This window comes from Salminus brasiliensis, chromosome 14, assembly GCF_030463535.1.
Source record: "Salminus brasiliensis chromosome 14, fSalBra1.hap2, whole genome shotgun sequence".
NCBI classification, from domain to species: Eukaryota; Metazoa; Chordata; class Actinopteri; order Characiformes; family Bryconidae; genus Salminus; species Salminus brasiliensis.
In genome coordinates, this window is record NC_132891.1 from 33,978,181 (window position 1) to 34,003,324 (window position 25,144).

Genomic DNA, 25,144 nt, shown 5'->3' on the forward strand with positions numbered 1-25,144 from the left:
TTTTACCTTTTTTCTATTTTTCTCTTCTTTCTTTTTTCTTTCTTTCTTTCGTCTTTTTGTCTATTTTAGCTTTCGTTATTTTTTTATACTTTTTTAACCTTTTTAATTTTTTACTTTTTGTGGCTTTTTTCATCATCTTAAATGTATTATTTCTCTTCTTTCTTTCTTTCTTTCTTTCTTTATTTTCTATTTTAACTTTGATTTTTTTTAACTTTCTTTTCTAGGTTAACTTTATTTTTAGCTTTGTTTATTTTTATTTTTTATTTTATATATTTATATATATATATATATATATATATATATATATATATATATATATAAATTTTTTTCTTTATTTCTTTCTCAGACCACCTTTTTCTAATTCTCTTTTTCACACATACACACATTCACACTTACTCACACACACTCACACGTACAGATATACATGTATAAGGTCAGTAATTAACAGGGTTGAATGGGTCACCTCAGGCCTGAACTCATAATAATGACCACAGAAGCGTTTCTTTGAATTATAGATGACTTTGTCTGGATGTCATGTTACAGTGACACACACACACACACTGTTTATCAACAGAGAGAGGGAGATAAAGAGGGGCTGAAAAGTTCAGTTGTGTGTGTGTGTGTGTTTGTGTGTGTGTGTGTGTGTGTGTCCTTCATCAGCTCTTTGTCTCTCATTACTGTTGTGTGTCGACAGTTAATCTCAGCCTTTGAAGGATAATGAGGGGCCAGTCCATCGGGCTGAGGGTCATTAAAACGTTCATTAACACACTGCGGGGGTCCCCCGAGCCTCACAGTCAGGGACGTGTGTGTTTCAGCAGCAGTTTCAGGTCAGGAGGATTAATCAGCCATGCTGCTGTTTTCAGTTTGTTTCCTGCCATTAGAAAAGTTCAATTAAGACTCTTAGCTCTTAATTAGTGGTAATTACCCTGCACCTAAACCTGGGCTCATCTGCAGCTCTCCTGCACTGGACTGTGTGAAGGTCAGAGAGCGGTCCTCGTTCATTTAATCCACCCAGATCGGCCTGCAGGCTTCACTTTCAGGATATTCTGAGGAGCTCCACTGACAGTAACTCTGCAGCTCCTCGTTTGGCCCGCCCCCTGGTTATCTTTACCACCTGTGTCTGGTCTGTAGCCCCGCCCTCCTGCTCACTCTTTCTAGTTCATGCACAGTGTTTTTAACCCCATTGTTTGTCCACTGAAATGCTTTGGAATGTTAATTGTCACCTGGTTTGTTACCCTGCTTCATTCAATATGTCCAAAAGTTTGTGGACACCCCTTCAGCTATTTTAAGTTGTGCACCGATGTGCAAATGCACACACACACACACACACACACACATACACAGCTTGTCTAGTCTCTGTAAAGAAGTACTGCCAGTAGAATAGGACTCTCTGGAGCAGATAAACTAGGCGAACCTATCGGCACCATGCTGCCTAATGCCAGGCGTGGGCTAGAGGGGTATAAAGCCCCCCAGCATTGAGCTGTGGAGCAGTGGAAGAACTGGGTTCTCTGGAATGATGGATGATGGCGCTCCATCCAGTACTTTTAGGAGGAGTTGGAGGAGTGGGGATGATGAGGTGGGCTGGTGATGATCATCATCCAACATCCTGACCTCACTGACCTCACACTCTTGTCACTGAACGCTCCAAAATCTAGTAGAAAGCTGACTCCATCAAAAGCAAGGTAAATAGCAACCACCTAGTAACACCCTAGCAAACAACACTTATACCATAGAAACCCTTTTAGCAACAACCTAGCAACACATTAGCAACCAACACTTATACCATAGAAACCCTTTAGCAACAACCTAGCAACATCTTAGCAACCAACATCTATATCATAGCAACACCTTAGCAATCCCCCTGCAACACAACTAAATTCTATACCACAGCAAAAACTTAGCAGCCACCTATCAAGACCTTAGCAACCAACACCTATACCATAGAAACCCCTTAGCAACAACCTAGCAACACCTAAGCAACTTCATTACTACCTTAGCAATCACCCTGCAACACAACCAAATTCTATACCATAGCAACATCTTAGCAGCCACCTAGCAAGACCATAGCAATCAACAGCTATGCCACAGCAAAACCCTAGCAACCAACATCTATACAATAGAACCTTTTTAGCAACAACCTAGCAACACCTTAGCACCTATACCGTAGCAATCACCCTGCAACACAACCAAATTCTATACTATAGCAACACCTTAGCAGCCACTAAGCAAGACCTTAGCAACTAACTGCTATACAATAGCAACACCCTAGCAACCACGTAGCAACACAACCAACTCCTATACCATGGCAAGACCTTAGCAGCCAGCAGCTATATCAAAGCAATACGTTAGCAACCAACACCTATATCACGGCAACACTGATGAGCTGCAGGCACACCCCCATTCTCTTCAGGAAATGCACTTTCTGGTCTATTTCTGGATTGTTGAGCAATAGTCCAGCATGTTCTTACATCAGCAAGCCTGACTCCCCACTTCAGCACTGTGCTGCCTTTTCATCCGAAATAACAAAGAGCTCAAGTTCAGGTGATATGACATGAATAAGGCAGCTGATGTGTCCCGAATGCCATTCGTGTGGTACTACAAGCGTCTGAGCTGAGCTAAATGTTAAGAAGCCCTGCAGGAGTGGTTTAACACCACCACAATATGACAGCGGGATCACAGCAGCTCAAACCTGGCTCTAGTGTTTTATAGCAGTGCTTTAATTCTGTAATCTGGGGTGAAGTAAGGATAGCAACTGGACTTTTGCCTGAGGGCCCAGTTCAATCAAATCAGCCCAAGATGAGATCTCTGTCGGGACTTTGGTCTCAGGATCTCTGAAGGCCATTGATGCAACAGGAAAGTCTTTGATGGTTTATGAAGGTAACGTGGAGAAATGATACATGGAATCAATACTTTGGGTTTCTAGAATTTTACCACCCTGTTATTCTACCTCAAAACGGGCCACACTGATTTTCCTTTTATTAGCTGGTTATAGCATTGGCACTAGCTCACAGAACCCACATATTACAGCGTAGTTTTAACACCGTAACAAAAACACAGTCAATAGTATTCAGTGTTAACAGATGTAGAGAGCTGCTGTCCTCTCATTGTGTCCTCTCTGCGCGATGTGCAGTTAGCAAGCTGCAGAGATTGTAGCTGGTTAGCTTTTAGCCTTCCCCTCACTCACTTTCCTGGGGTTTGTCTTTCTGGAGTCTTACTGGTACGAAAGTGAGCCGGTGTTTTCTCTCCTGATGTGAGTTCAGCTCCAGTTTGTGGAGGTCGAGCTGAGGTAGTTTTATAGTTAGTTTTCAGGGGAGCCGAAGCTGGAGAGAAGAGATGGCACAAACTAGTGTGGACTAACGCTTACTCCCCCAGATTTCGCTTCGCCGTGTGCCGAATTTGAGCTCAAGTTCTGGGGACACTGGCACAGAAAAGTCAGGGCCTTGAGCGCCTGGGTTCTGTAGCAACCTGTATTCCCCTAACTGGAGTCTGGAGGTGATGAGCTGCTCTCTAGTGTCAACACCACCGAAGTCTCCTGAAGTCACCTTTGACTAGTGCGTGGGGTTTCCGTACATTTTGGGGGTGCAACTATAACGAGTCAAGACATTTTTGATGTTTAGGATTTGGCCTGTTTTCTAGCCCTGTTTCGGTTCTGCTGGATGTTCTTCTGAAGGAGGAACAACAGTGTCTGAGGGTCGCGGTTTGTCACCTCCATGTACCGAACATCTCAAATATTACTTAGTGACTACGCCAATATAAATACAGTCTGAGATTCTAGAGGAGCCTTAAAGGTCTTGTCATGTTAAAGGACAAGTTTATTATTATTATTATTATTATTTATTTATTTATTTATTTATTTCTAATTGATCAATTCATTCAGACCCAGGTCCAAGGAGAACAAGGCCAACACAATGGACCATTAGCATGAAGGTAGAAAAGGAGGTGAGGGCTGCTGTTTGAGTAGTCATTGCTGGATGTCTCTTTTATTGGTCTCTATCTCCCTCTGGTGGACTCTGGTGGAACATTTTTAGCAGGGCCTTTCAGGCATGTACGAGTCTATTTACCACCCTGTTATTTTCTCCCAAAATGAAACACAATCATGCCCAATCAAACATGCACAACAAGCCAATATATACACACACACATAAATATAGTCATTTATTACAGCCTAGTCCACTAATATTACACTGATATGACTGCGGCAGCAGAAAACCCATGAGGAAATGCCACTGACGACCAGAAAGGGTAAAGAAAACAAAGAAAACAAAAACCAGCTATCAAAAATATTCTGCATTTGGGACATTACACAAACTGCTGCACTTTCTGTAAAGCATAATACAAAATACGATCACTTCAATAACATATACCTGACTGGATTTTATTCACACACACACACACACATACACACACACATTATTTATTTATGCAATTATATTCAATCATATATAAATCAGCAACCCAGTTCAGTCACTTCACTATTCAACAGTTCCAGTTACTCCATTTCATTCCTTTCTATTCCAGTCTGTACATTTTCCCAGGAAGCAGGAATGATTTTCCACTCATTTAGGTGAAATCTCTTATTTCAGTGCACTTATTTTTAGAGTTAAGGGCAACACAAGGGGGGCTGCCCTATATTAGGCAGGGGGTTTTAATGTTATGGCTGATCAGGGTAACATATATAGCTACACATATACACACAGACGACAAATTAAAGGAACATCCCGCTGCATGAGTGCGTGGAGAAACATGAGGACAAGTGGATAATTCCAGATATCCCACCACACCACGCTCTGTGGCATGAAAAACAAAAAAGCCCACCTTGATTTTGGGTCCAAAGAAAGTTGTATAGAAACAACCATCTGAGAGGTCAGTGGAGTAAAAGCCACAGGTACTGATCTTACTGATCTACAGAGAACCAGTGATCTGGTCAGATGAGTCACCTAATTCTCTATGAGTGGGCAAGTGTCCCATGTGTGGCGTAGGCCAAGAAATCAGTGCAGGCCTAAATTGTTGGACCTCTAGGGCTCTAGGCACCCTGTCCTGCACATGTTAGTGCTTTTCCCTGCTCCCAACACACCAGACTCAACGAATCAGCTCGTTAATAAGCCCTGTGAGAGTGGCAGTGGTTGTGTTAAGGCAGGGAATATCTGCTAACGTGCATGACAGGGTGAGGTTGGCTGGTTCACTGTTTGCTAAGGGGAGTTGGGAAGTCTCTTCCAGGATGACATTGGCCTTCATGTAAAGGCCACAAGGGTTCACTGAATAGTTGAATGGCTTCTCAACCCAGTAAAAAAAAGAATATGGAGGACCTTTGACTGATCTGTAAGGAACGAACCAATATCCTCATGAAAATATCAGCTGAGGCAACATCTTGTAGAAGAATGGTGGTCCCACAGACTTGTAGGATTTACTGAGGTGGATTGAAGATGTTCTAATGGCCTCAGGTGGCACCCTAAAGCACTTTATATTAGTTCCTTTAATTCCTTTAATTTTGTCACTTGTCTATACACACGTAGACAAAATTGTTGGTACCCCTCGTTTAATGAAAGAAAAACCCACAATGGTCACAGAAATAACTTGAATCTGCGACTGAAACCAAGCTTTCTGACACTGGGCAGCACATTTCTCTCTAGAATCCCTTGATAGTCTTGAGATTTCATTGTACCCTGCACAGATTGAAGACACCCTGTGCCAGATGCAGCAAAGCAGCCCCAGAACATAACTGAGCCTCCTCCATGTTTCACAGTAGGGACAGTGTTCTTTTCCTAATATGCTTCATTTTTCCGTCTGTGAACATAGAGCTGATGTGCCTTGGCAAAAACTTCCATTTTTGTCTAATTTGTCCATAGGACATTCTCCCAGAAGCTTTGGGGCTTGTCAACATGTAGTTTAGCAAGTTCCAGTCTGGCTTTTTTATGATTTGTTTTCAGCAATGGTGTCCTCCTTGGGCATCTCCCATAAAGTCCACTTTGATTCAAGTTCTGTGACCATTGTGGGTTTTTCTTTCATTAACCGAGGGGTACCAACAATTTTGTCCACGTATGTATATACAGCAGACTATGAGCTTGATTGAGTACATGCTGGTAAATTGTTCACATGCTAATTTCTGCTCTGGAAAATTCTGTTCTGTAAAAGCTATAGCCATATTTCAAACAACGTAGATGAGTTACATGAAATGCATGGATCACCAGATCAGAAGACCTCGTCCACCAGGACTGGCTGGTTCTCACAGGCAGGCCACTGATCCTAAAACATGACAGAGATTCAGTTGTCCAAATATAAGCAGGAAAATTACAGCCATACAAGAGAAGCCAGCAAGCCAGACAGCAGTAGCAAAGCCGCACAGGGTCTTCCAGACCCGGAGTCAGCCCATTCTACAGGCCAGGTGTGGGGCATGTCCGTCATCCACAGCTCTGTAGGCTCCAGTGACGGAAATTCATCACGAGCTGTAGAAAGGAGAATAGGGTTTTCGGATTAGGACACCGTCACCAGGTACAGTACGTTCAATGGAAGTGTACCCTATACAACAAGGTCCAATTACGTCCAATTGGAGTCAAGAGTGCATGAGACTCAACATCCTACCATTGAGGGCACCACCAAAGTGAGGGGTACCCGTCCCAGTGATACCCTAGCACCCCAGTACCTGTTAAACACTGGGTGGGGTGGATTGGGATGGGCGGGGCTTATTGCTATGACTTTTCCTGAGTTTGGTGCTAGCATTGGCCAGGGTATTCTTCCTGGACTTTTTATCTAGAGAAACTAGGCGTTGTCATGTTGCCACGTTGCCTTTTCATAGACCAATCAGCCATAATATTAGCACCACCTGCCCAATATTGAGTAGGTCCCCCTTGTGGGGCACCAAGTCGCTAGCAGCAAATCTTGTAAGTAGTGTAGGTTGTGAGGTGGGGCCTCCATGGAATATCTAGCTGCCTAGCTGCCTGATGTTTTGAAGATGTTCTGACCCAGTTTAGTTTCTGGCCCTGTCTAGCCATCATAGTTCTTCAGCACCTTTATCACCTTCAAGAGCTGACTGTCCACTGCCTCGTTTGAAGAGCCCACACCTTGACAGGAGCCACACTGTATATGATGATAATCAATGTGGTGCTAATGTTGTGGCTGATCGTTGTATGTGTTGGTAAAGATGGTACAACTGGGTTCTAGGCCACCAGCTTCTCACAGCAATCAGGAAGCCTGTTCAAAACCGTTGAGACGTGGCGTCTAGAGGCTGGGTGCATTCACCACCACCACCATTCCAAGAGCATTTCATGGACTTTCCCTGTAAATGTGTATGTAGTGTGAAAAGAGAGAGCACCTGTACTATCACAGATCTGATCCACGCAATCCCCCAGTTCCACTGGACATTTCGAACACGGTTCTCCTGCCTCATATGGTTTGTGTCCAATTACATTGCCTCTGGAATGAAGGCGAGAGAAGGTTGGGTTAATGCAAGTATTGTCAGGTATGACCCCTTAGCAATCCTCTCAGCCTTCAGCAATGGTCAGTTTTCTTAGCAGTTGACACTGATGTGTGTAAACAACCCAGCAACACTACTGTGCCCAATACATGACCACATGACCGGTGGGACCAGAAACTGACCAGTGATGAATGGGGTAGAGGATGAACAGATGGCCTACAGTCTGTAACAGTAATGATCGGTTTGCATGGTACGGTAAGCCTGACGAACTTACGGTGGGAAGTAATTGCAGACCATCATGGTGGCTTTCTCAAAATGCAGGCCTTCAACAGACTCGCAGAAGTGTGTCCCACAGCCTATCCTGTTGGTCCTCGCCCAGACCATCTGAAACAGCGACAGACACGTTACCTCGTCATGTTAGGCAATAGGTCAATGAATGAGGATCATTGAATAGACTAGAACTGAAGACAGAGCAACTCCTACAGGTCCTTGTCCCCAGCTATCTCCACTATATAGACACTGGACAAAAGTATTGGGACACATCTTCTTCTTCTTCTGTAATCAAGAGTGTTAAATAGTGTAGATCCTGCTTTTGTTGGATTAACTGTCTCTACTGTCCATGGAAGAAAGCTTTCCACTAGATTATGGAGGAGGAGCACTGCTGTGAGGATTTGATTGCATTCAGCGACAAAGTGATGATCTCCACCCCACCTCATCCCAAAAGTATTGGATGGAGCTCCACCATCCATCATTCCAAAGAGCTCTACAGCTCAATGCTGCTGGGGGGCTTTATACCCCTCTTCGACCCCACGCCTGGCATTATTAGGCATGGTGCTGATTGAGTGCAGTTCAGTCCATGTGCAGTTGAACTGCATCTTTCTTTAGAACTGTCCGAAGGGTCTCAGACTGTACTGGACAAGTAACTGGACTGAGAATCAGACCCCCATGTCGGTGTGATCTAAGATGGGCTTATCTTTGATCTCACCTGAGTGTAGTGGCCACACATCTTATCTTCAGAACAGGTGTTATTATCGTACGTGTAGTCCATACGTTCTCCAAACCTGGCAATAGAAGAAAGCCATCTGTCAGTCATCCAGTCTTTAGCTATGATAAACTCAATGATTTCTGTGGTTCAGGTGATGGGAGTGCGTTATGTCTTCCATACCAGTCAGACAGAGCTTTCTCAATGTCTATTGTTCCAGTGGTGATGAAGAGGTTCTCCCCCATTGTGTTCTTCACATCCGGGTTGTGTTCCCATATGCATTTAGTGGCATATAATACTGCCACTGCAGCAAGTTCCTGACTCCATTTCTAGAGCGCCACACAAAAGACAAGGTGACAGCAGGTGTGTTAGGTATCGTGTTTTTGATGAGAGTCATTTGCATGCTAATAAAGGGCCAGATCTTCCTGCTTGAAGACCACCGGACCACTCGGGCCCCTAGATGTAAGATTTTTATCTCCAAAAAAAGAAAAAAACTTAAATAAATAAAAAAAATTATCCATTTCTAGAGCATTTCTATTGGTCCATTTATCCAGAATTTTTTACATAGGGCACAGAAGCAGCTAAAGGTTTCAAACGATGGACAAAAATGGAGATACATGTTTTTCACTGAACAGCAGTGATTTATTTGATCAGGACCTGTGTATTCGTGGTGTATCTACACACATTCTACACACTCCTGCCACATTTCTGCACTGATAACCGCTGAATAAGCAGAACCCATCTGAAGGCCCATCTGCCCGTCCACTGAACACACACCCCTGAGCTCATGCTCTGAATTCCACCCCTAAAACTAGCAAAGCAGACCGGCCACATGGGGGTTTTAACTGTACACACACACACACACACACACACACACACACACACACACACACACATGTTGGAGTGGTCTCAGATAACACTCACATTCCTCAGTCTGCTTACTCTCACATATTGCGCAACATAATCCACAGAATCAGGGCACACCCCCACCCCCACCCCTACAGTCTAAACCGCTGCACACACAGATCCGTCCTCAGCGAAAGTCGTCCATGTGTACCGTAACCACCGCAGTGCCGGGACCCCTGTGGCCTGTAGCTATGGATGGTTCGGGTGGGGAGTTGGGTGGGGAGTACCCTGCTGATGAGCCTCTGGTTACTTCAGCTATGGTTGTTTTCAGTGCTGGTTTTGTTACTGCAGTGTTGCTAGGAGGTTGCTATATAATCTTAGGTGGTTGCTATGTGGTTGCTATGGCATTGCTAGTCAAGTCAAGTCAGATTTATTTGTATAGCTCTTTTTACAACTGTTGTCGTCACACAGCAGCATTACATAAATAGTGTAAAGTTGCTATAGTGTTGCTAGGTAGTGTTGCTAGGTAGTGTAGGTGGTTGCAATAGTATTGCTAGGTATTTGCAATGGGGTAAGTTGCTAGATGGTTGCTATGTCATTGCTAGGTAGTTGCTATAGTGTTGCTATGTGGTTGAAATGAGGTTTTCTAGGTAGTAGCTAAGTGGTTGCCATAGTGTTGCTAGGTAGTTGCAATGGGTTTTCCAGATAGTTGCTAGATGTCTGCTATAGTGTTGCTAGGTCGTTGCTATGGCATCGCTAGGTGGTTGCTATAATGTTGCTAGGTGGATGTTATACTGTTGCTAGGTAGTTGCAATGGGTTTTCTAGGTATTTGTTAGATGTTTGCTACGGTGTTGCTAGGTGGTTGCTATGGCATTGCTAGGTGGTTGCTATAATGTTGCCTGGTGGTTTCTATAGTGTTGCTAGGTAGTTGCAATGCGATTTCTAGGTAGTTGCTAGATGTTTGGTATGGTGTTGCTAGGTGGTTGCTATGGTGTTGCTAAGTGGTGGCAATGTGGGTTTCCAGGTAGTTGCTAGATATTTACTGTGGTGTTGCTAGGTGGTTGCTATGGTATCCTAGGCACAAACCTGTATTCCATTAATTCATAAAGTGGGGGATTATGACACATCTCATTATAAGGAGGTCATTTTTCATAATTACAAGATGTTTGATGTTCATCATTACAACATACAGGGTTTTTAATAAACTTTAATGAACTTAAGACACTACGGTCATTAGTAATTCTGAATGCTTCGTCTCCTCATTAGAAGCAGATCATTACTGTTTACAGTCACTAACGCTTTCATGCGCATGACTGACAGCAGTGTGGTTTGGAACTGTACTGGTCACACATGTTGCAGAATGTCCAGGAAATCTGTGGTTTGGACTCAGCCGAAGTGCATGAAGCCAGAGATGAGTTTATTTAATGATTCAAACCAGACTCCCACTACAGCAATAAACAGAGTCGGATCTCGGTTCTGGTCGACATTTAATCATCTTCCAATCCGGTCAGAGTAAAAAGGGTCAGGGTCACGATGGGTGACCATAGCACAGATCGAACCCACAACCCCTGATTTCCTAAAGGAAATGCAGAATGGTTCATCTTAAGTGATGCAAGCTGTTGCTAGGTTTCATGGTCACTAGGGTGTTTTTCCTTGTTGTGGTTGCTGTGGCATTGTTAAATGGTTACTATGGGGTTACTAAGTGGCTGCTAGGTGGTTGCAATGGGGATTCTAGGAACGTCTTCGATTAGTTGCAATAGTGTTGCTAGGTGGTTTCTATGGCGTTGCTTGGTGGTTGCTATGGTGTTGCTAGGTGGTTGCTATAGCGTTGCTAGGTAGTTCTAAAGGGTTTCCAGAAAGTTGCTAGATGTTTACGGTGGTGTTGTTAGGTGGTTGCCATGGTATTCTAGGCACAAGCCTGTATCCCATTTATTCATGAAGGGGAACACATCTCTTAATAACGAGGTCATTTCTTCTTACTACAAAATATTCTTGTGACATATGAGGTTTTTGCGACATATCAATGTCAATGTTCAATGTCATCTTTACGACGTGTTTTATTTTTCTTTGACATCCCTAATTATAATGAGGTACTTTTAATATAATTACCAGATGTTCTTTGCCATAATTATTATATAGAAGGTTTTTATGATGCATTTTTATGATAAATTCTACAAGACATATGAGGTTTTTACAGTGTATCGTTTAATATTTAGGGATTTCCTCTCATAATTATGACATTAGGGTTTTAAGACATATCTCAATAATAATTCTCATGGCTCTCATAATTACAGTTTCATCGTTATTCCTACATTATTTGCCATAATCATAACATAGGAGGTTTATGTGTCATAATGTCGTAATAATTAGGTTTTTTTCTTTTTGTAGAATTACAATATGTTCAATATAATCATTATGAAATCTGAGGTTTTAAAGATGTCACTATGAGATATTTTCTTATAAAAATACATTTGTCATATTTTCAACATAACGTCATAAAAATTAGATACTTTTTTATTACAAGATTTATTATGCAATTATGAGATTTAATAATAAGATATTTTCCAGTAATAATTCCACCAACAAGCTAAAGAGACTTTTATTTACCTGGCTTGGCAGAAATCTGCCTCCGTACACCAGTGAATGATACCGATAGCTACAAAAACTTTTCTACATTTACATTTACAGTAGATTTCATTGCTGTCCAATGAAAACCATGTATCTCCATTTTTGCAGTGTGCCATTAATTCTGGATGAACTGACCAGTAGAAATGCTCTAAATGACTCAGACTAAACTCTTACATTGACTTCCATTCAAAGTTCAGAGCATTTTTGCCTTTTACTGTCAAGTCTCCATTTAGGAGATACGTGTTTTTCATTGGACAGCAATGCTTTGCTTCCTGGAACTGTCTCAGATCTCTGATCTGACTTAATGTTAGGGTTAACCGCAGTACGTAAGATTCCCTTTCATGTCATTTTAGGGGAAGAGAACAGAACAGCTTCATCGTTTTATTATGTTATGAAGTTATGAAGGACAGCAAGAGCCTGTTGGCGGGCAGATCTGAACAGAGACAGTAGGTACTCACCATGTGTGTCATGTCTGCAGCTGGAGGTTCAACCACAGACCTGTACTGGTTGTGCAAGTGCACGATCTGCTGGTGGTCTTCCAGGAAGTGGCCTCCTCCTACAGCCACAAGCATCCAGATTCCAGCGCAGATGAGGGTCCATCTCGGAGCCATCTGCACGTGCAGGGTGGTTGAAGGTACGTCCAGGTTTCTGTCTTTGCTAGCCTGTCTAATATGTGGACCTGTACTCTACCTGTTGCCTTTGGTGGTGTATCTCATATACTGGTGAAACTGGCTGTCTGTACATCTACCTTTGTCCCTTGTGAGCATCTAACTGAGCAGGTAAGTGTCCAGTCCCTGGCTGAGAAGGAGCCTCCAGGTTTGTGAGTATGTGTATGAGTCCAAAAGCACTCTGGACCCTCTCAAAGCAAAGCCTTCAACCGTAACTCCCACCCCTGCCGTCCTTGCTCAACCCGCCCAGGCTCATGTTACATGTTTTACTCACACGCACCCAAGCTCACACTTACACCCTTGGCTGCCTCCCTGCCGGCTGTCAATGATCCTGTTTAGTCATCGACTATCTGCCCCAAGAATCGGAAAAAAGGGCCCGAATCGGAAGCGGTGAATCAACACGAAATGTCCATCTCAACCCACGTCAGTTTGAGTCTCAATCTGTGCCCTAACACCCTGGCCCTGTTTCCTCCTCACTGTCTGCTTCATAAGGAATGGAATGCTCCGCATAACAAAGGATGCACTCACATTCAGTCCACCCTTGTTTTCCCAGAGATCGTGCTGCGGCTTCTCCAGTCGCTTTCGTAATTTCCTCAGCACCAAGCTGCAGAGAGCCATGGGCCAAGGCTTATCCTGGCAGACGTGAGGCAAAACCCCCAAAGGATGACTCGATTACAGGTCAGAAAGACACGAGTGACCTCCAGGATGTTCAAAATGTTGGCGGACACCCCTTCCCTTAACGCTTATTGCTGACACAGATGTGCAAATGCACCAACACATACAGCTTGTCTAGTCCCAGTAGAGAAGAAGGACTGCCAATGGAACTGGACTCTCTGGAGCAGATAAATAAGAACCTATTGGCACCAGGACCAATGCCAGGCATGGGCTAGAGGGGTAGATAGATAAAGACCCCCAGCATTGAGCTGTGGAGCAGTGGATGAACTGTGTTCTCTGAAATGATGGATAGTGCTCCATCCAATACCTTTGGGATGGCTTGTAGAGTTGAGGATGAACGTTCTGATCTCACTGACTGCACTGAGTGCAATCAAATCCTCACAGCAGTGCGGATTTTCCTCCAAAATCTAAGAGAAAGCCTTCTTCCCTGGACAGTAGAGACAGTCACTCTAACATAAATAGGATAAATTATTTTTAATATCCTTGATTTCAGAAGAAACAATGGATGCTCAGGTGTCCCAAAACTTTTGTCCAAATAGTACATTTGTTTCTAGCACAAGGCTGTTCCAGCAGTTCCTAATTTAGCCTTCTATATATGTTAGAAACTAATTCCGAAAGGGGTGTGATGAGAGTTTCAGTATTTTCTCAGCTCTACAACACCTGACTCAGCTAATGATGCCTTCTTCAGTAATAAAGCGGTGGATCTTCAGGCATGTCACAGCAGGATCAGCCCTAAAACATGCTGCACCCACACTCTTCGAGGGACAAGCAGTGGTCTGTTCTGTCTTGTCAGAGGATTTTATTCCAGGTCATTTCGGAACATTTTTATTGAGATACAAGGTTTTTGCAGGACAATACACCATATGTCCAAATGTTTGTGGACACCCCTTCTAATGAATCTATCAGTTACTTTAAGTTGGAGCAGATAAAAATGCACCTATTGGCACCAAGCTGCCTAATGCCAGGTGTGGGCTAGAGGGGTAGAAAGCCCCCCAGCAGTATCAGTGGAAGAACTCGGGTTGGTGCCCCCCATCCAATACGTTTGGGATGAGTTGGGGAGTTGGGGATGAAGTGGGGTGGTCATTATCCAATATCCTGACCTTACAACATTCAAACACTCTTGTCACTGAATGCTATTTTCTGGACAGAGAGAAGAAATACTGAAGAGCAGGTGTCCCAATACTTTTGTCCATATAATATATAGGTATGTACAGTATTTGGAAGCGTCAGCAGAATTTCTTAGGTCTGTCCGGTCTGGTAATTGACTTGGCCAGTCTAAAACCTTCCACTGTTTTCCCCAGATGAAGTCCTCTATTGTGTTGGCAGCGTGTTACGGGTCATTGTCTGGCTCCGTGCTGAAGGTCCTCCAGATTAGACTGATATGTGTCTCTTTAAATTGGCAGACAGAAGGTTTCTCCAGGCTCCTGAATCCACTCCGCTGCTGCCATCATGAGTTAGATCATCAACAAAGATTAGTGAGCCCGTTCCAGGAGAAGCCATGCAAGCCCAAGCCACGGCACTACCTCCGCCATGCTTGATGAGCCCACCAGATTACGAGCTGATCCTTTCTTTCTTTATTTATGGCTTGTCCATCTTTTTGGTGGAGGTTTGTGTTGGTCCCACCACACCTTAACTTTGCCTGGTTGTTAGTACACTCAAGGTTTTTTCATTTTTCAGGACGTTCCAGCCTGTTGTATTGGCTATGCCCAATGGCTCTGATCAATCGTCCCTTCTTCCACAGCTTCAAAATGGCTCGCTTTGCTGCCATAGGTAACTCTGTGGTCTTCATGTTGGTTTATCCTTTTTAGCAACAAATGCTAAATGTTTCCTCCAGCATCACTGAGGGATTAAACCAAGAGTATCTATCAATTGAAGCAATCTATTAATTGAACAAGCATTAATTGAACTCTGGGTGCTCCGAGTGGCCCACTGGGTCATGAGTTCGAATCCCAAGCCATGCTGCTTTGCCATCAGCGGCCGGAGTCTGAAAGAGCACAATTGGCTGTGCTTTCTCCAGACAGGCAGATGGCGCCCCCCAGAAAGCCCCCCAGCAGCATTAAGCTGTGGAGCAGTGGAAGAACTGTGTTCTTTGGAATGATGGTGGTGGAGCTCCATCCAATACGTTTGGGATGAGTTGGGGAGTTAAGGATGAGGTGGGGTGGTGCTCTTTATCCAACATCCTGTCGGCACTAGCGCTCTTGTTGCTGAATGCATTCAAATCCTTACAGCAATGCTCTTCCAGAATCTAGTAGAAAGTCTTCTTCCCTGAACAGTAGAGACAGTTACTCCAACAAAATGTTGAAATTTTACCCTTGATTTTAAAAGAAACCACAGAAGAGCACATGTCCCAATACTTTTGTCCATATAGTGTATGTGGAACATAGCCATACTAGTTTACAGTTAGCAGGAGTGTACGTAGCCTAGTGTGAGTAGTGCAGTAGTATGTATTTGGACACAGTCAAAAGTTAACTCCAGTTGCCACCAAACCACCTGAGCGTAATAGCCAGGTCTCAAAAGCATGAACGCCCCACCAGGAGTCCATCTTCTCCTTTCTTACTCAAATATTCCAAAGTGATTTCGGAAGTCCCGGTCGTATCATTGGTTAAGCATAAATTCTTCCTGAGCAGAAACCTCCATACGCTGCAGGGTGCCACCTGACCGAGGAATGCCAGTGTGTGTGTGGGAGGATCAGCAAGGCATGCAAGGAACTCGTGTGAAAACTTCATGAGAGCTTTATAAATAGGAGCCTCTCTCCAAGATCTCCAGTGTTGAACAGACACACAGTTAAAAGTAACAGGTTTGAGGCTTTTGTAACATTTAACCTGTCGTGATCAACAGAACCAATACAACCAACAGAACGCCAGAACGTCCGCTGGGGGTACTGTACCTCGAGACTGTAAATCTGCCCCCTGCAGTGCTTCAGTCCAACATCTAGTAGAAAGCCTTCTTCCTTGGACAGCAGAGACAGTTACTCCAACAAAAGCAGCATAAACTCTATTTTAATACCCTTAAATTCAGAGGAAACAATGAATGACCAGGTGTCCCAATTTCTTTTGTCCATATAATGTATTTGCAAAACATTAACAGGTGATAAAACATTGAAACTGTATGTATTTACAAGTGGTGGCACAGTGGCCTAGCAGCTTCAAGGGCCTGGCGCTGTGGGTCCGGGCCTTATCCTTACCGTCTTCCTCCCACCTCCTAGAAAAACACACATGATAAGGGTATTCCTGCCTTCCTGTGATGTCCAAAACATTTTTAATCAGGATCAGATGTGATTTCAGGTGAAATTACATTTAGTCTTGCTTATTTTCTCTCAGCTGCCGGCTGCTGGGTGTGGACCGTCCCCGCTCTCAGTCGAGCCAGCTCAAGGGCGAGAAACTAGCGTCCACACATAGCAACCAAGTACTGCTCAGCGGCTCAGCGGTTAGAGCGCCGGGATATTGATAACAGGGTTGTGGGTTCGATTCCCGGGCTCGGCAAGCTGCCACTGTTGGGCCCTTGAGCAAGGCCCTTTACCCTCTCTGCTCCCCGGGCGCTGGAGTTGGCTGCCCACCGCTCTGGGTGTGTGTGTGTACTCACTGCCCCAACACATGTGTGTGTGTGAGTGTGTGTTCACTACCAGATGGGTTAAATGCGGAGGACACATTTCGCTGTACAGTCCACACTGTACAGTGACAAATACGTGCACCTTTACCTGCAGACCGACAGGGCAGTGATAAACCCACTAGCACCACTTCAGTTCTGATATTTGTGCCCAAAGAGACGTATTAAGAGGTCCAAACTATTGTTAATGTGAATTTTTGATAAGCAGTAAAAGTACTGAATGAATCCTAGACTGCTTACAAACCTATGCTAGTCCTAAACAGTTTGCTAGCCTAGTGTTTTACTTGCCTTGTGCTATTCTTGCTTTGTGCTAGCAGGTAGCAGCTACATCACTGCGTACAACAGTCCAAACCAGAAAGGACTGTTCATAGATCATCATAAACATATATTTTTTTTACATTTTGATGAACTTTTACCTCAGAAACAGTCACGACAACTGATGCTAGTTGAAATAAGCCTCTGTAAATATTCACGCAGGTCTTTTTTAGGTGTCATGAAGGGTTTATTAAAGGGTAAAAAACATGAAATTTTGATGAGCAGTAAAAGTACTGAATGAACGCTAGTCTGCTTACTAATTGAAAACACAACCATAAGCTGTTCTATGAAACACACAGGCATTAAAAACTAACCTATGCTAGTCCAAAACAGTTTGCTAGTCTAGTACCTTGTGCTTTACTTGCTTTGTGCTAGCAAGGCTAGTCTTGCTAGCAGCTAAATCACTGCGTACAACAGTCCAAACCAGAAAGGACTGTTCATAGATCATCATAAACATAATTTTTAAAAAATTTTGATGAAATTTTACCTCAGAAAGAGTCACTGCAACGGATGCTAGTTGAAATAAGCCTCTGTAAATATTCATACAGGTCTATATCAGGTGTCATGAAAGGTTTATTGAAGGGTCTAAACCTTTGTGTGTGAAATTTTTATGGGCAGTAAAAGTACTGAATGAACGCTAGTCTGCTTACTAATTGAAAACACAACCTTAAGCTGTTCTATGAAACACAGAAACACACATGCAGTAAAAAAAAACAAACCTATGCTAGTGCAAAACAGTTTGCTAGCCTAGTGTTTTACCTACTTTGTGCTTTACTTGCTTTGTGCTAGCAAGGCTAGTCTTGCTAGCAGCTAAATCACTGCGTACAACAGTCCAAACCAGAAAATACTGTTCATAGATCATCATAAACATAATTTGGAAACAATTTTAAAGAACTTTTACCTCAGAAACAGTCACGACAACTGATGCTAGTTGAAATAAGCCTCTGTAAATATTTATGCTTTTTTAGGTGTCATGAAGGGTTTATTAAAGGTTAAAAACCATAAAATTTTGATGAGCGGTAAAAATACTGAATGAACGCTAGTCTGCTTACTAATTGAAAACACAACCATAAGCTGTTTTATGAAACACACATGCATTAAAAACTAACCTATGCTAGTCCAAAACAGTTTGCTAGTCTAGTACCTTGTGCTTTACTTGCTTTGTGCTAGCAAGGCTAGTCTTGCTAGCAGCTAAGTCACTGCGTACAACAGTCCAAACCAAAAAGAACTGTTCATAGATCATCCTAAACATCATTTTTAAACATTTTGATGAAGTTTTACCTCAGAAACAGTCAACTGATGCTAGTTGAAATAAGTCAAGTCAAGTCAAGTCAGATTTATTTGTATAGTGCTTTTTACAACTGTTGTCGTCACAAAGCAGCTTTACATAATTAGTACTTAATTACATAATAAGTACTTAAATAAGCCTCTGTAAATGCTTAAGCTGGTTTATATCAGATGTCATGAAAGGCATTAGTAGTGCATTTTAACATATTTTGTTAGATTCAGTTCAGTTTTGGCCTTAAACACAGAAAATGCTTGGGTCTAGTTCAGTCTAATTGGAACGTGGTGCTGTAAATTGGGCTGAAACAGAGCATCCTCAAGACACTTGGAGTTTACAGCCCGGTTACAGTCGTAAAAGGAGACAAGACAAAGTGCTAACTCAGATGTTTTTCACTGCGACCGATTCGCAGTGAAACCAGTGGACATGTGAACACTGTTTTCCCTTCTGGGGCCTGTTGGATTCAACTCGCTATTTAGCCTAATTATCAGGCTCTGCATGAGCTGAATCAGGTGTTTCAAAGCAAGATAAGCATCGAAATGTGATGCTCATATGGGGGTCAGCAGTTACCGAAACTGAGAAACACTGGTCTGACAGTGGAAGTCTTGGAGTTTTAGAAAGCATGGAGACAAAGGTGTGATGAAGGCTGAAGGCTTTAGCTGAGGTTCAACAAGTTCAGTTTTGAATTTAAGGTGGCTAAATTTAAATAATGATACTTCAACGTTGGTTGATTTGCATCTTAAAGCAGCTACTCAAACTTTTTATGCATACCTAATGCCCAGAAGAAATGCTACTAGTCCCAGCTGAGCTTATTAAGCTTTTATGTATAAGTCACAATAACCCGTTTAAGTCTTATTTGCAACTAGGAGCCTACATGTACAAATACAATCAACATGAAGAACTTCGTATTTCTGTGTATTGATCTGTATCTACGACCCTGCATTAGCAAACAATAGGCCTTATTCACCCATTTTTAAACCACAGAATTGTTTGCAGCCATGCTCCTATAATGATGGATCTCATTGTCCTCGTAAATTGTTTCAAAATCGTGAAACTTGAAGCAACTGAAGGTAAATATCTGAAAGATGTTCTGTTGATGCCGTACTGACGTTAAGTATCTCTGCTGGTCTGTAACATCAAGTAGACTTCATATATTACTTCAATTAAGCAGAACCTAAACCACCCTTACCCAAAACCTAACCCTAACCCTGGCCCTAATCCTAATCCCTTAACCTCAACCCAAAGACTAATCCTAACTCTTGGCCTATCCCTTTTCCTAATCTTAACCTCAACCCAAAACCTAATACTAACCTTCATCCTGGCCCTAATCCTAATTTTAACCTCAACCCAAAACCTAACACTAACCATAATTCTGGCATTTTTCTAATCCTAACCTTAACTTCAACTCACAATCTAATCCTAACCTCATTCTGGCCCTAATCCTAACCTTAACTTTAATCCCAAATCTAACCTTAACCCTCACCCTGGGCCTAATCCTAATCCTAACCTCAATTTAAAACCTAATTCTAACCCTCATCCTGGCCCTAATCCTAATCTTCACCTCAACCCAAAACCTAATCCTAACCATCAACCTGGCCCTAATACTAATACCTCAACCCAAAATCTAATCCTAACCCTCATCCTGGCCCTAATCCTAACCTCAACCCAACACCTAATACTAACCATAATTCTGGCCTTATTCTAATCCTAACCTTAACCTCAACCCAAAATGTATCCCTAACCCTCATCCTGGTGCTAATTCTAACCTCAAACCAAATCCTAACCCTAACCCTCTGCGTGGCCCTAACCCTAATCTTCACCTCAACCCAAAATCTAATCCTAACCTTCACCCTGGTTCCTTAATCTCAGCCTAATCCAGTTAGTCTCTAGTTCCAGGTTGGTCTCAGCAGCAGATCTACAGCAGCCGGTAGAGGATGGTGAGATGGTCAGTATTAGAGCTGCGAGATGACGGAGAGTCAAGCACCACTCTGAATAAAATGTCCCCAAGAACATTTGGTCAATAAGGCCGATGACTTTTTCATCTGGATTCGATTCATCACTCTGAGCTTGCATGGATGTCATTTGTCCTGACTACATCGAAACACAGGAACATGGGAATACTCTCGCGAACTGCTGACACCACAGTACGTGGACGTCAAACCTGTTTCACCCACAGTAGTAACAGTAGACCCATTTTTCCCCACAGGAGGCAAAAACCTGCTGATGTTGCATGGGACAGGTGAAGTCCAGAATCCACCCTACACCCGAGATCTTTACAGATTTGTAAGCCAGTGTTTTCTCATGGACGCTGATCACACTGAAAGTTACTGATGTGGACTTTACACCTCTCTTCTCACCTCTTTAATTCCAAAATGCCAATATAATGCCAGTTCCTCTTGCTGTAATGTGTGTATGGTGTAATTTTACAGCTTGATCCTGAACTTCCACTCATAATAATGAGACACCACTCAACAAATCTGCCAGGTTTGGGGAGGCTAGTCACTTCCAGTTCCACCTCCCATTCTTCCAAAGAGCTAGAGGGCGCTCTCGAGTGAGTCCTTATAGGATGAGGCTTCATAGGGCTGAAAATAACAACGTACATAGGTTTCTAGTCTTTGTAGAAGTAGAAGAATTGAAAGTTGAAGAGTTTTCTTATGATGACTCTTATTCTATGAAGGTCATACAGCAGGTGTCGCTGCACAGTAGAATAGTGCACCTCTTACTTAGCTACTTAGAGTCTGCTAGGTCTTCCTGAAGTTCTCACTTTCCCTTAAAAGCAGTCCTGCTACTAAGATCCCCATAAAACTTGTGCATATACAGTCAAGGTGTACCCCGATACACTACAGCTCCCGTCCACTGGTGGCGCTGTTTTACCAAATACACACGGCCTGTTTGCCAACTTGACCTCCACCATTAAGAACTGTTATTTGAACTCCCATGCTGACAACCAAGCAAGGCCATGGAATTTAACCCCTTAGACCTGAGAGGTGGTAACACTAGCCTTAGAAGCCATATGATGGTAGTGTGGGCGCTGGGTTGGGACAAAACAGGTATTGCCACAGGTGAGAAATGAGCTTCTGTCAGCTCATCCCAGAACAAAGCCGGACTCTCTCTGAACAAGCAAATCTGAACAACATGTTGGTCCAGGAGATCCAGGAGAACCAGGAGATCCACCACCCTTTAGAGATTAGCTCCACAACCTGATCCAGGTTATGAAGGAGGATCTAAATATAATCTGGGATATGGGTGGATCTGAAGGGTGCTAGATCTAGGTTTGGGACCAAGGTTCTAGATATAGTGCCGTCTGGGCAGATGATAAGGCGGTGACAAGAAGCAAACGTGATGATGCCTATTGCTTTTTAATTTAAGCATTTTTTAGACCAAACTGCAGAGTTTAGACCAAGGTTAGAGTCTAACTAACCCCAGTTCTTATGCTGAGACATGCACCAGATTTTTGGACCTGCTATTAAGTCTCACAGCTGCAGCTGCTGGATGCATCCATGTTCTGTGTGTCAATAAAGGCCAAAGCATCTGCTATTGCAGTGAAAGTGAAAAGGGAGCGACCTGCAAGTTGATGTGAATCCCGGGGATTTCCTGATGGGTCAAAAAAAAGAGTTCCAGTGGATTTGAAAGAGCACAAATAACATGCAGTGAGTGGTACAGCCCCTTTTTTTGTGTAGTTGTCTTCCAAGTGTTGTTGCAACACACTCTATACTCCCCACTGGGTGGCGGTATTTTATGCACACAGACTATTGCTCTGAATTTCTTCACAGTAGAGAATATCTGGGCAGTAAGCTTTTATTCAACCTAAAACGTTACAATAAAATTAAACAAACAAGCCATTGTGATTTTAAGTTCTCGCGGAGGAAGGCCAGTATCCCCAGTTCCTATCCGACAGCTAGTTTATCTAATTAGTAAATAAGTAAACCATGCAAGCTGCTGGTGGAGCTGAACTAATCCGGACAGTGTCTGAAATACACTAATTAAGGTGCCAACATGGGTCCTATGGAGTGATGGTCATTATTGGAACTCCCCTTGAAGATGTAAGATCCTACCATGGGTTCTCAACTCGTCCTTTCTCTTTCTTTCTCACCTCGAACCTGGCACCCAGGCTTCAGTTCGCACCTCAGCATGTTTCGTTGACATCTCGTCTGGGATGGCAGCTCACCACCTTAACCTCAGCCCCAGCAAGACCAAGCTGCAATGCATCCCTGGAACTGCTGGAGTTCACCATGATCTTGCCATGCCTTTAAGAACTCACTGGTCACTCTACCTGCAGGAGCATGAAGTTTTGGTGTAGCCATGGATGACCAGTTATCGTTCTTGACCCATGTTGCAAAGCTGACTCGGTCAAGCAGATTTCTCCTTTACAACAACTGGAGAATCCGAAAGGTTCTTCTATGGCCCCCTCTCAAAGAACCCTTTGTGGAACCTGTTCGAGGGTGCAGCAGCCTGCTGAAGTCATTTCATCTTTAAATCTGGTTCAAATGGTGCTCTGAGTTGTCATGGTTCTGTACAGAACCTTTAAAGGTGTGGATGTAAACATTGGCGTGTGGAAGTGTTGAGCTGATGCCGTGTGGAAGAATGTTCCCACTACTTCACTCAGCCCAGCCCAGAGCTGCAGAACTAGGGGCGACGCCTAAGCGTACTAAGCAGTGATCAGCTCCAGATGTGTGGGGAGTGTTGGACCCGATCTCCATGGGCCTCTTCCATCACAGCTGTTCTCCAGGTCACCGGAGATGTCATCGACTGGACACCCCACCCTTAATCTGTATGTATTTCAGTTTTGTTCCCAAGGCAACAAAGGAATTCAGAAGAAGAGAGGTCTGAACTTTCAGAAAACATGTTGACGTTGCCAGTAAATTTGACATTGCTAAGTATACTCTCGCTGTTGGTGATTTAATAGGGCAGAGCAGAGCTGTGACAAATGGCTTGTCCTTCATGGCTTTGCCCTGAGGGAGCGTCTGTCTGCTGACCACCCATGAGGTCAAGTGAATAACACTGATGATCTGGTTCCAATGGCACCTGTCAAGGAGTGGGATCTCCACATTAGGCAGCAGGTGAACGGTCAGTTCTTGAAGGTGATTATGTTAGAAGCAGGACATGCATATGAATCTGAGACACTTTGACCAGACCAAACTGTGATGTTCTAGACGAGTGGGTCAGAACATCTCAAAAGCCAGGTCTTCTGGGGTGTTCCTGATATGCAGTGGTCAGTACATACCTAAAGTGCTCCAAGGAAGGATCATGGGTGCCCAAGTCTCATCTCACAATTCACAGGACTTGAAGGATCTGCTACTAACATTAGTCCTGGTGCTAGATAACTCGGAACACTTTCAGAGGTCCTGAGGTCCTGGGTTATATTCAAGGGTGCTGCCAGGGATTTTGGACCCCGTTAGGAAATACAACACTGGGCCCCACAAGCCAGTCACAGGCCCTTACATTCCTTATGTAATCGGGGCTTGAGAACCTCTAAATACTCTAAATGTTCTAGGAAGAACCATTAAACTGGTTGACAACCATTATTCTTTAACCTTATGAATCTCCAGTTTAGCAGGAAGACCTCCATGAGCTGATCTGTGCAGCATGGACAGTCACCAGGCCTGGAGTTAAAAACCATTGCTTTAGAGAGTTGTTGTTTGCAACATTGTCCTCAAGGGGTCGCTGTAGGCCAAAGACAGAACAGCAGAGCTTCTACATCTTGAGTGTACAATTGTGGGGAATCCATACCCACCATGTGTCAACAGATCACCTAATTATTCATTTCCATACAGAAGATGGAAGGAGAAGGAACGCTGTAGATCACGTCATGCTAAAACAGTGAGCCATAGTGGACTAGTGAGGTCATCTCCCAGCACCAGGAACGCACTGGTATGGTTTATCATGAAGAGCAGTTCTCAGCGCTTACCTGAAGAGTGGAAAATGTCAAACAGTGAGAGAAACCACATTGGCAAATGCACTGGACAAAAGTATTGGGACACCAGTGTATGGGTTCAGTGTTTCGTTCGAAATCAAAGGTATTAAAAAGATTTGCTCCTGCTTTTGTTGGAGGAACCATCTCTACTGTCCATGGAAGAAGGCTTTCTACTAGATTCTGGAGAGCATTGCTGTTGGAATTTGATTGCATTCAGCGACAGAAGCGTTAGTGAGGTCAGGATCATCAACCCAACTCTCCAACTCATCCCAAACGTTCTGGATGGAGCCCCACCATCATTCCAGGGAACACAGTTCTTCCACTGCTCCACAGCTCAATGCTTAATAGCTACCCCTCTAGTCCATGCCTGACATTAGGCAGCATGGTGTCAATCGGTTCATGTTGATCTATTGATCCAGAGAGTCCCATTCTATTGGCAGTACTTCCTCTCTATAGGGACTAGACAAGCTGTGTTTGTGTGTTTGCACATCTGTGTCAGCAATGGGTGCAAATTAAAGTAGCTGGATGCATTTATTAGAAGGGGTGTCCATAAACATTTGGACATACAGTATAGTGTATATTAGAGTTGACTTAACAGCACTATGTGGTTAGCTCCTCAGGTCAACCCAGATGCTTTCCTGACAGCTGTTGTGAGTTCGATACCCAAGTTCACCAAGCTGCCAACTGTTGGGCCCCTGAGCAAGGCAAATTTGTTAATGGCAGAAGGGTACTTACAGAGTGTTATGCAGCAAAATAGTCCTTGAATAGTCTATTTATAGATTTTTGACTATTTTACCATTGTCAGCATTATATATA

General features: G+C 43.4%; 1 protein-coding gene across 1 annotated transcript; it reads right to left on the bottom strand.

Annotated features, from left to right (window-relative positions):
* Positions 1-4,142: 4,142 nt before the first annotated feature.
* On the bottom strand, positions 4,143-12,697 carry LOC140577167 (peptidase inhibitor 16). Its single transcript, XM_072697009.1, has 6 exons — positions 12,327-12,697; positions 8,577-8,722; positions 8,397-8,472; positions 7,686-7,795; positions 7,310-7,410; positions 4,143-6,443 (listed from the first exon to the last, which is right to left on the bottom strand). The coding sequence occupies exons 1-6, from the start codon at positions 12,477-12,479 to the stop codon at positions 6,289-6,291; spliced, it is 741 nt and encodes a 246-aa protein (XP_072553110.1). The 5' UTR covers positions 12,480-12,697; the 3' UTR covers positions 4,143-6,288.
* Between the last annotated feature and the right edge of the window lie 12,447 nt (positions 12,698-25,144).